Source organism: Pyrgilauda ruficollis, unplaced genomic scaffold, assembly GCF_017590135.1.
Source record: "Pyrgilauda ruficollis isolate IOZ18807 unplaced genomic scaffold, ASM1759013v1 scaffold10, whole genome shotgun sequence".
NCBI classification, from domain to species: domain Eukaryota; kingdom Metazoa; phylum Chordata; class Aves; order Passeriformes; family Passeridae; genus Pyrgilauda; species Pyrgilauda ruficollis.
The window spans coordinates 6,552,634-6,564,086 of NW_024508101.1; the positions used below are offsets into that span (position 1 = coordinate 6,552,634).

The 11,453-nt window shown below is 44.7% G+C and overlaps 1 protein-coding gene across 7 annotated transcripts in view; it reads left to right on the plus strand.

The window, feature by feature from the left end:
* The window catches only part of ADAMTS9 (ADAM metallopeptidase with thrombospondin type 1 motif 9), a 79,973-nt gene extending 68,520 nt beyond the window's left edge, over positions 1-11,453 (plus strand). For 5 of the 7 annotated variants that reach the window (XM_041460249.1, XM_041460265.1, XM_041460278.1 and 2 more), the window contains 9 exons: positions 340-534; positions 2,409-2,541; positions 2,787-2,881; positions 3,034-3,128; positions 3,223-3,356; positions 4,870-4,961; positions 6,388-6,492; positions 8,476-8,570; positions 8,871-11,453. In XM_041460249.1, the coding sequence (XP_041316183.1) occupies positions 340-534; positions 2,409-2,541; positions 2,787-2,881; positions 3,034-3,128; positions 3,223-3,356; positions 4,870-4,961; positions 6,388-6,492; positions 8,476-8,565 (939 nt within the window). In that variant the 3' untranslated portion in view covers positions 8,566-8,570; positions 8,871-11,453. Of the gene's footprint in view, positions 1-339; positions 535-2,408; positions 2,542-2,786; positions 2,882-3,033; positions 3,129-3,204; positions 3,357-4,869; positions 4,962-6,387; positions 6,493-8,475; positions 8,571-8,870 lie in introns of those variants that run through there. The other 2 variants (XR_005954571.1, XM_041460288.1) reach the window with 2 other exon arrangements.

Consider the following 11,453-nt stretch of genomic DNA (forward strand, 5'->3'; position numbering starts at 1 on the left):
AAACAACTAATAGAGGCATTTTCTAATTCCCATGGATCTTCTGCTCCTTTTTTTGTGCTTGGGAAGAAAGAACATGTGGCCAGGAGCCAGCCTGGAGCAGGGAGTCCTGGAGCAGCTGTAGATCCAGCCCAGAGAGGAACTGGGTGCTCAAGGAGAGTGTCGGGCACCAGCCCACTTGTAGTAGCCACTTAAAATATTCATGACTGGCTTAAATAGATACCAAGGATCCCTTGAATCAGTTTCCTGTGTTAAAAGCTGTCAGGCCTGGTTTCCTCCCCTCTCATTTTGGGCAGCCTTCCTGAAGCAGGTGATGCTCACCAGTATTTGCTCTGCCCGCAGTGCTCCGTCACGTGCGGGAAGGGATACAGGCAGCGCCTCGTGTCCTGCAGCGAGATCTACACCGGGAAGGACCACTACGAGTACGGGTACCAGAACATGGTCAACTGTCCTGGCACACAGCCCCCCAACATCCAGCCCTGCTACCTCGGAGAGTGCCCCATCTCGGCCTCCTGGCGCGTCGGCAACTGGGGAAGCGTAAGTCGGGCAAACTTGTTTTGTGGCCAAAAAGACTGGAACAGCCTGGGGTTTTTTTAGGCACACACCGAAGGTTTGGCAGGGGAATGTTTTAGAGATGCTTAAATTAATGCATGGAATACTCTAGTGCAGCAGCAGGCCTGGTGTGTGTAGGGCTCCATACTTCAGACTGAACCCCTTCATATGCGGGAGTCCCAGCAGCTACTTTTAGCTACAAGTAGCTGCTAAAAATCCCGTGAAAATTGGGATGTAGCCAACATTTGTGGCCCTGTTGATGGCCATGCTGAATGTTTAGTCAAAGAGTGGGGTCATTGCAGAAAACAAGGGTTTGAAAGCCTTGTGCTAGAAGGATTGGTGGGTCACTGGCAACTGCAGTTGATCCCGCTTGGCCACATGTATGAGAAGGACTTGGGAGCCAGCATTAGGCTGAAACACTGGTCATTTGAGCCTTAAAACAATTTTTTTTCTTGTTTTGTCCTCCCCCTCCTTCTCACAAATGCTGGGACAGGTCAGGGGAAAGAACCTGGCCTTTCTGCTAAAGTTATTTGTGTTGAGCCTCTTCTGGGACCTGAACTACAAGATCAAATTTTAGTTAAGGTGATAACATTTCACTTCTTAGGGCTTCTGACATTCTTTGAAATGTGATGTTTCTCCCATAAACTTGATTTATTAACCCATCTCAGGCATTTGTAGGAATTTGTCAAACCTTTACAAGGCGATGAGTGTCAAGCCAAGTAAAACATAGTAGAAGTTGTCACGGTAACTGGCAAAGCCATTTGAAACCTAAGTTCCTCCTGCCCCATAGGAAGCTTCAGATCCTCCCTGTGAGTCAGCACAGAGGAGTTATAGCAAAGAGCTCAGCCTCAATTAATTTATATTTTCCCTCAGAATTTAAGTGCAAAATACCCAACTCATTAATCCAACTTCACGGCAATGAGCACTCATTTCAAAGAGCAAGACCTTTCTCCTCACTTTGGGCTGCTGAATGTCCCAGTGACCACCAAGTGCCATGACCCTTGTCAGCTGTGATTTTGAAAGGGATTTAATGTAAAATGTCATCACCTTTGATGGACAGAGAGAGTCCTACTCAGCGCTTCAGCTAAATTTTATAGAACTGGACTTAATAATGAGTAAATGCTCAAGCTGTGCATACCATGAGCCACTGAAGACCATCTTCTTCATGGTGTATTCCTTTAGAATAATAATTTCTAAATGGATGAACAACTTCATTTTCTTTATAGCCTAACCTGCTAGCTGTAGAAAAATCTGATTTTAATTTCTCAAGTACTCAAAAGAACAAGGTGTGGATGGAGGAGCAAGGTGCTCCAACCTCCCACAGCCCACACTCAGTAGCTGGATGCTCTGCTGCTTGGTACCACCAACAGCTTGTGCAATTTCAGCCTTAGGATTGCCCTTAATCTGGGTGGTTTGAGGATGACCCAGTGTTTGCACAGATGTAGCCATTTTCCCAGCCGGTGAGGGAAGGGAAGATTTGGGTGCTCCTTTTCTTTTTTTTTTCTTTTTTTTTTTTTTTTGGGTGTAATTTGCATGGAAAACAACAATCTTCCTAATGTGAAAAATAAGCAATTTCACTTGAGCACATGGTTCTCTTTAACCAACTGCCTCATCCAGCAAAGTGTGCAAACATTGAGCAAAGTATGGTAGTCTTGAAGTAATCAATGATAATAAGGAAGGGATTAATTACCGAAGGGACTACTCATTTGATTAAAATTAAGCCTGTGTTTGAACACTTCACAGGATTGGAGTCTTTGCTGCTGTCTCTTGATACAAGGGAAACCATCTGTCTCTGTTCTTTCTTCTGGAGCCCATAAACCCTTGAGATAAACCAGGAATCTCTGTCTTGTGTCCCGCAGTGCTCTGTCACCTGTGGAGTTGGGGTCATGCACCGCTCAGTGCAGTGTTTGACCAACGACGACCAGGTCAGCAGCTTGTGCCATGTGGACCTGAAACCTGAAGAGAGGAGAACATGTCACAATGTCCATGAGTGTAAGTCTGCAGATTTACACCTTCTTTTGCCTTTCTCATGGCTTCAGCATCTTTTCCCCTCAAACTCCTAGAGATCTGCAGTATTTCCAAGCATTGGGAGCCATCCAAGTAAGCAGTAAGACACTTCAGGGAAAGCTGTTAAAAATAAAAAAGATGTTTTGATGCTTTGGAAGCCTCAGAGTGTTCCAAAAGAAATTTTGATGTACAGTTGTTCAGTGACTACAAGTATTTCTGTTTTGTTGCAGGTGACTTACCAAGGAGTTGCAAAGATGTTAAAAATCTCAAAGGTGTCACTGAAGATGGTGAATATTTCCTGCAAGTCAAAGGAAAGACATTAAAGGTGCATTTCAACAACAGAATGATAGTTAATGGGTTTTCTAAAGGTTCAAGAGGACCCTGCCTGTGGTCTTCACTTCCACTATTGGATTTTCTGCCTTTGGTTGTCTCAGTGATGCCTTTGCACATGACACAGTTCTGGCTTCTCTCTCTCAGGTGTATTGCTCTGGGATGCAGACTGACAGCCCGAAGGAGTATGTGACCCTTGTAAACGGGGATGCAGAGAATTTTTCAGAGGTGTATGGATACAGGTAAGAAATCCTGTAATCATGAACCTCACAGTGTTTTTGTTTTCCATGGCAATATTTCCTGGTCATGAGTAGAAAGGGTTTTCTTTTGATCTAGATTGCATAACCCGACCGAGTGTCCGTATAACGGGAGCAGACGAGAAGACTGCCAGTGTAGGAAAGATTACACAGCAGCTGGGTTTTCCACCTTCAGCAAAGTAAGGCTGGACCTGAACACTATGCAAATAATAAGTGAGTAAAAACAGGGCCTTGCCAATAAAAAAAAATGTTTATTTTACACAAATATAGCTGTAACTACAAGCAAGCAGTAGTACTCTAGTGAGCAATATTCTTGAGAATTCCTGTTAAAAGTTGCTTTTAGACTTGGTCACCTGTTTGCTGCTTTGCACTGGGAGACTGCAATTTGAGTACATCAGAGGTGCTTGTGTTCTTTCTCTGTAAAACAGGAAAATACTAAGGCAATTCCTGTTATATCTGCTCTGCAGAATGAGTATTTGCATACTCCCAGCAGCCCAGTGCATTTTGTGAAGGATTTTATTTTATTTGATTTGGTCCCCTCTTTTCAGAATGGACCCAGACACAAAGCCTGAGCAGGGAGGAGCTGCCCCACTCCCCCACCCCCCTCCATTTTACTCAGAGAGGTGTCAGGAAATCCCAGTGCAGGGGTCTCCACTGGGGTGGGGATGCTATTCCCAATGGCCAGGGCAGAGAAGTCTCTCAACAGAGCCAGACCACAGGAAAATAACTTGTGTTGAGGGCTGGGGACATGGATTTGCAATGGAGAAAGAGAATATAGCTGTGCAATAAGAGTAACACAGTCTCTTTTGTCATTCCTGTGAGCTGGGAGCCCATCCCATCACCAGAGACCCTGTAGCATTCCATGGGGTTATGGTTTCAGTCCCTTGACTCCACTGCTATCAGTTTTCAGCAAGTGTTTTAAAAATACAACATATTGTTGGGAGTTCATTCAGTAAATAGCTAAGTGGTTTTTTAGCAAATCAAAATCCTTCCCTGTAAAACGACTCCTTATCTGATAAGTGAGTTTTATCACTTAATTTCCAAGACCTCCCAGTCTATCAATCTGTAAAAAGCAACTAATAATCTGTAAAAGCTTCTAGGTAAAGATCTCAAAGGAACCACCCTCTGGGAATTTGATACCAGCTCCCTTTGAATTTCAAAAGGAGCTGGGCACCTACCTCTGTCAGGCAGGAGCTATCTCACATCCCCATCTAAATGAGTCTCAGTTACTTCAGATCCCTCCAGAGCAAAATACTCCAATTCCCTTTGAAAACCCGACCCCTGGGCTGGGGCAGCCAGGAGAGCAGAGATGTTGTTTGCTTTTGTTTAAAAGAGAGATTTAGAAGGTGCTGTAGCCTTTTTGAAAGTGGGGAATTTTTTGATAGCGAAATAAACCCCAAGTTAAGGGTTTGAGTTTTGTTGTTATTTATACCTTGTTCCTAAATCACCAACAGATTTAAACAGAGTTGTAAATATTGAGTGTAAGTGTCCTGTTAAATTCAGTGCTTATGTGCTGGGAATCACATGTGGGATGAATCAGGATATTTAATATTTTAAAAAATATAGTAATCTTGATATCATAAAAATATAGAAGTCTTGACTTCCTACATTAATGTGGAAAGCCAGCTTTGGTGAATTTAAACATTAGCAAAGAGCACGTTTACATTTATTTTGTCTCTCTCCCTGCATCTTTCTTTCCATGTTATTCACCAACTCTTCTCCACAGCAACTGATTTACAGTTTGCACAGACACATGATGGACGACCTGTTCCTTATGCCACTGCTGGGGACTGCTACAGTGCTGCCAAATGCCCGCAGGTATTTGACAAGAGCATTTAACAGGAATTGGTGCCATTTGTTATGTTCAGGCCCTCTATTAATTACTGCTGACCGCAGCAGCCCAACTTCAGTGAGTGGCACATTCTTATCTCAGCGATCTGAAACGTTTCCCTTTGTGAAGAGGAAGAAAGTGATGGAGAAAGTTCCCTTTGTGAACGGGAAGAAAGTAATTTCCATTTTCCGTGTTATCAGGCTAGTGGCTGCCTAAGAGACATTCCCTAAAGCCCCAGTAAAGGAGAAAAGGAACAAGAAAGAGGCTTGGGGGGAGAACTAGTTGAAGACAGGGGGATCAGTCCACGACTGGACTTGGTGGAAATGCTGGGCAGAGAGAGCAGCAGGGGGTAGATGCTTCTTGAAAGTCTGTAGGAGACAACACTGTAGGGGTGGCTTGCTGCATGTTCCCAGCCTACTTTCTGTGGGCTGGGAAAAGTAAGTGATCTGTTTGGATAGTCCAAGGTATTGGGTGGGCATTACTGGCAAAGGGCATTAACAGGGAGTCACAGCAGCACATGGCAGAGGGCAAACCTCTCCATCTCCATCCCTCCCTGCCTTCAGAGCTGACACTTTCCTGCACAGCTCAGCAGCTTAGGGATTGACTCCTTACTTCAGGAATGCTCATAAATGTTAATATCCATCCACCTGACCCAGACAGTTTGCTCCTCACAGAAAATCAGCATTCCCAAGGCAGCAAGGAGCAAAGCTAACAGCCATCTGGTACTGCACGGCTGTGCTGGGCTGTGGGTCAGCCTGGGAATGTGTCCAAAGGATCCCTCCATGGGTCCAGAAATTGGCAGGCTGGAGTCTGCCATGGGGGTGAGGGGAGGGCTGGGGGACTGAGCGTTGGATGCTGGCATAGTCCTTAATTTTCCATCCATCTTTTTCATTTTGAGAAAGGGTGGAGTTAAGTGTTTTAAAGAAATGGAAGAGTTTTTATTTCACTAGTCTGGGGAAGAAAAAAAAAAAAAAAAAACCAACAGTGGAAAATAAGGAAAACAAGGACAAGTGTGCCCTCTCTAGTTGAGGAGGGAGTAGTGAGAGCAGCTGCAGCACATCCCTGAAATTCCTTCCCATCAGCTCCTGGAGCAGTCGGGCTCTGCAGTTTGCCATGGGAAAGCCAACAATGCCCTCAGCCGGCAGAGATGCAGCAGTGCAAAACCGGGGTAAAGCAGTGAAAACCTGGGGGGAAAAGGCAGTTCAAAAGCAATCTGAACCCCCTCCTCTGCAGCCACCAAGGAGAAGAAATTCCTAATGTGAGCCATGCTGTGATTTGTACAATGATCATGGTCAGAGAATGGAAAACAAGGAAAACCCTGCTGTCAGGATCCAGTTAGAAAAGTGACACTGTGGCATGCTGGGAGTCTGGAGCATGGCATTTTGGGATAACCAGGCTCTTGTTGTTTTTTAGGGTCGCTTCAGCATAGACCTGTACGGGACAGGCCTGTCCCTAGTGGGAACAGCCAAGTGGCTCTCACAGGGGAATTACGCGGTGTCAGAAATTCAGAAATCTCCAGTAAGTTGTAACTTTAATTATGGCTATACCTGCTCATCAGAAATTTCTAATTACCATATTGTCATTCATGGCAACATCTTCCAATAGAGACTAACAAAAAATGAACATCTGACATTAAAGTGCTGTATGTAATTGTAGTGTGGCGAGGCCCTTGCGGGTTTACCTCGATCAGTTATTGCAATTAATTAGTGAGCCTGATTAACTGTGAAGCTGAAAGTGCTGTGGGGCAGATATATCCTTAATCAGTTGCCTGAGATGTCCAGCATGGAGTGTGCATCACAAGGCAGGGCAGCAGGACAGGGTCAGGGCTGCAGAGCAGAGCTGGACCTGCAGGTAGGGTCTGCTGCCAGCCAAGTGCCCTGAGTAGGAGCTGTTCCCAACACATGGCTGATAAAGCATGGAGGATGTGGACCTTCCTGCTGGTCTGATCTGGGTTTATCTCCTTGGGAAAGCCTCCAGTCACTGGAGTGTTGTAGAGGCACCATCCCGTCACTGCCTGGGGCTCTGCTGGCTGGAGCCTCAGGGTAAGCCAGGCAGCCCTTCACCATCACTCACAGCCAAATTTGTACTTGTACTGCTTAATTTGCCTGCCTGTTAACACCTCCTGCAGTCACTGTGTGCCTTCACTCTGTTGCTTCTGTGTCATCTTCTGAAACGGTAGAAACCCAGGATTGGTTTTTTGGCTGTTATTTCATGTGAGTCATCCCAATTGCCCCTGTTAAAACTCTCCAGAGGAGGTCACCATTATTTAACAAACAGCAATTGGCAAAATATCCTTTCCTGTACTGCTTTCAGTCTCCCCCTGGCTCTGGGGAGCATGAGTCTCCTCTGTGCTGGTCTCTTAGAGGAGAATTAATGCTACAGATCTGACCACACTAGAGGTGGAAGAGGACAAGCCCTGTATGTCAGTTCCAGCAGGTTCTTTTCCATCCCCCCACTTCTAAAAGGAGAGAAGTCAACTTTGGGGTTGCAGAAAACATCATGGCTGGCAGAATTAAAACAACCTTTAAGGAACAGGGATGCTCAAAAATCCTCCATCACCTGCTGGCATCTGTCAAGTGCTGTTCCAAGGGCGTAATTGCCTGCAGGAGCAGAAGAAAGAATGGTGTAGTGAGAAGAGATGATAGCAGCCTGCTGCAGTCACAGATCAATAATGTCAAGGGCAGGGTGGAGCTCGTTTAAAAATAAGTGCTTTCTGCAAGCTTGTTGTGTGCTTAAGTCCAATTTTCTGGTAATTGAGGGTTGAATTCCCCTCAAGGACTGTCTGTCCATTCTAATGACCAAGAGGAGAAAGACTCAGCAGAGGTGAGATAAGGAAGGCCAGATGGAGGTATTAATCTCCTGACTCAAGCCCAGAGTTGCACCCTGCTTGCTGGGCTCACCTGGAGACCAAGTCAACCTCAGGACCACTCCATACTTACCTCTCCTGGCTGTGGGAAGGGGAGGAGGGTTGGCACCTCAGCAAGTGACATCACCTCACCCTATCACTTTCCCTCCTCTCTTGCCTCTGGAGCCACTCCAGGACTTGCCCTTCCAAGTGGATGTTTCCTGGCATTGCCTGCAAATACCCTTTCCATGCCCCTCCCATGCTCAGGCAGTGCTGAGCAGTTGTTACTGGCCCAGAGTGGTTTTGTTCTTGCATGAGCCAAGTTTTCCACTCCTTCCTGTTATTCACTGTGGGGCAAACTGGAGAAAGCAGATATCCGTAAGATACCCTCCAAATGGCCTTCTCCTTGGGCAGCTTTCAATTTAATAAATCAAAACTACCCTTTCCTATTTGTGTCCACCATCTGACCTGCTAGCACTAAAGAGAATTACATTTGTGTATATTTGAATACAGCAGTGATTTCATAGATTGATTTTGGCATCATTTGTTTTCTTATACACCCTGAGAACCGTGGCTTGAGTAACCCAGATCTGGCCCTTCTACAGCATGGAATTCCTGAGCTCTTACTGAGCTGTTATTTCTGATTTTTCCTGCAGGATGGTACCAAAGTAGTAGGAAGATGTGGTGGTTACTGTGGGAAGTGCACTCCATCATCTGGAACAGGCCTCGACATTCAGGTGTTATAGCAGTGGTGAGTTCTCAGCTGCTTCTGCATGAAGGAGAATGTCCCCCAAAATGCTCTGAAGGAGCAAATCAGGCCATGCTTGCAAAAAGACATGGAGTGCATTGGTGACAGCCACCCACCCCGCTCAGCATCCCCGTGGGATCCCCTGCTCCCCCAGTAACCCTTGTGGATACAGCACTGTCACCTGGAAACACCTCCCCACCTTACTGGCACCCACCTTTGCTCTGCTCTTGTGCCAGTTTCTCTAGTGGAGATGTTCCAGAGGCCAGGATGACTCTAAATGTGCACCTTTTCTGTGTTTTCCAGGTTCTCTGGGAGCAGCCAATGGAGATGAGATGGATGAAGGATAGTGATGCAATACCTCTGCCTTCCACTTTTATATCTGTGTATATGTGTATATAGATTGCATATTCCTAATGTACAGTATAATATTTATGTTTGGGATTATTTATTTTGATTTAATATTTTTGTACGTAAAATCATTATATTAAGGCTGCTTTTACTATTTTTATTTTTTATTGTTAAATCCTGCAGTCAAACCACTGCATTTTGCATACTCTACATTATATGTAGCATTATGACAAGTGATACTTAATTGTCACTGTATTCAGTTGTTTACTTTCAGTCAGTAATTTTCCTTCAGTTATGGGCTGCTTTGGCCCTCCACGGTGCTACACAATCTGCATAGGGGTATTTTTGGCATTTCAGTCTGTCTTTATGCAAGGAAATTAGACAAGATGTGCTTAAATTTTTATTTTTAGGGATTAGGCTGACAGCACTCAAGGAAAACATGACAATGAATACTGTGCTAGTTGCATTAGCAATCTTTATCTTTTAGGTATGTTTTGAATTTCACATGACCTCTGTGGCCAGTGCTGAAAGCACTGGTTTGGTGCTAACATGATATTTATTAATGCTCTGTAGTTTTAGTTAATCCGATGCCTTTATCATTGAAGAAGGGGATAAAGCAGAAAAATTGTCAGGCAATTCAAATCAATCAAGATCTACCCCAGGTTTAGGAAAATTCCTGCAGATGGATCTTCAGTTCAAGCCCCTTTTTTTTAGGGTTCTAAAGTGAACTCACTTTTTTTGAAAAAAACATATCTTTGTCTCCTAATTGCATGTGCCACTGTGCTTCCTGACTCCATCTGGAAGCGGGGTATTAACTCATCCCAGACAGGCTGATCAGGCCATATGTTTGCCTGGGCTGAGTTTTCAGAAGAGATGTAGTTTCTTACAGACTTCATTACAAAATCCTAGCATGAAGACAAAAGCATCCCTGTGGTGTTCCCTCCCCATGGGGCTGGTGAGGACTGTGGGGACAGCACGCCCAGGGATGGGGACAGCACGCCCAGCCAAGCCACCCCTTCTCTTGGCCAGAGTACTCCCTTGCAGGCACTTGCAGCATTTCCCCAGCTTCCTACTCACTCCCAGACCATCTGCAAAGGGAGGCTTCGCTGCCTCCTTTCAGCAAGATCACTCTGTACCTACAGATGATTCTGCCCCCCCTTCAAAAGCAAGCTGCTTTACGCCTACTCCTGTGTTGCTTCGGATCTTCCTGGTAAGGCATCTGTGCTCCTTGCCTCTCCTCATTCCCATGTACAGCCAGACATTTGCTGTTGGCTTTTTTTTAATCAAACTGAGGAGCCATGTCCCTTAGGTGTGGTGGCTCCTGCCTGTACATAGCCCTCTGCCTGTGGCACGCCGCGCTCTCACAGAGCTTCCTAGCACGCTGAACGGGGGTGATGCGACCAGGTTACTTTGTTTGTAGTCTATGACTGTGTCCCTTATCTCCTTCTCCACAACTTTACTTAGTGATAGGAAGGTGTTGCCCTCTCACCTTTTATGTTGAGGCAGCCAGGAGCACAAAGTACAAGGAAAGGAAGCTTTTCAGCACAAAATTACCAGCAGTTTGGAAAACCAAAGAGGCTTATCTGCTACTCCAGATAACTCTTTCCATTTTGGATGCAAGCAGTTACCAAACACAACCTTGGGATTTTGTGTGAGTCTTGCAGAGCTCTCCAAAGGATGTGTAATCAGTGTGTTACAAAACAGTTGGATCAATGGTGATAAATGATCCAATCCCTAGATTCATAACCTGTGTGTGCCAGGCTGTGTTCAGCCTTTGGAGTGAAACCTGTCAGCCTGACAATCAGGGATTGACACATTCCTGTCAGCATGGAGACACCTCACAGGTGAGCAGGGCTGTGGTACAGCCCAGCAGCTGGAGAACTGGTGAAGGAAAGAGGAAAAAGGGAAAGAGAAAGAGAAAAAAGGGAAAGGGGAAAGGAGCAATAATGGAATAGTGATTTTTCTAATGATAATTGCTTATGTATAAATTCTGTAGGGGAAAAGGGAAAATTGCACTATGAACTTCAGAAAGAAATTGTGGTGCTTTACCACTGTAAGTGAAGTGAAATGAAGTGAATGGCTATTTATAAAAGAAATACTATTTTGACCTGTACAAATTCATTTCTACCATATAGTTTCAAGGCAGCTATTAACAGAGCTAGCAAAACCTAAAAAAGTACAAAATAAACTATAAGGGAAAAAAATGACAGAGCACCGATCCTGACATTCCTTAATGGTCATCATTAAATAGAGCAGATTTTGAGGATCAGAGACAATAGACATTTCTTGTTCAGGAAAGAACTCTGGGTTTTGTATATCAATGCCATTATTTTTCTACAAACTGGGGTATTTTTTTGCAAGCACTTTCCTGTACAATGTTTCCTTTCTTTCTGCTTATACTCAAAAGGAAATGAGAATACCTGTATGACATGTCTGTATGGTCTTGCTGCATTTGCCATCATATTTCAATACCTGTGTCCTACAATAGAGGCAAAATACTTTGTACACAAGGGAATAATACATTTAATGGTAAACATT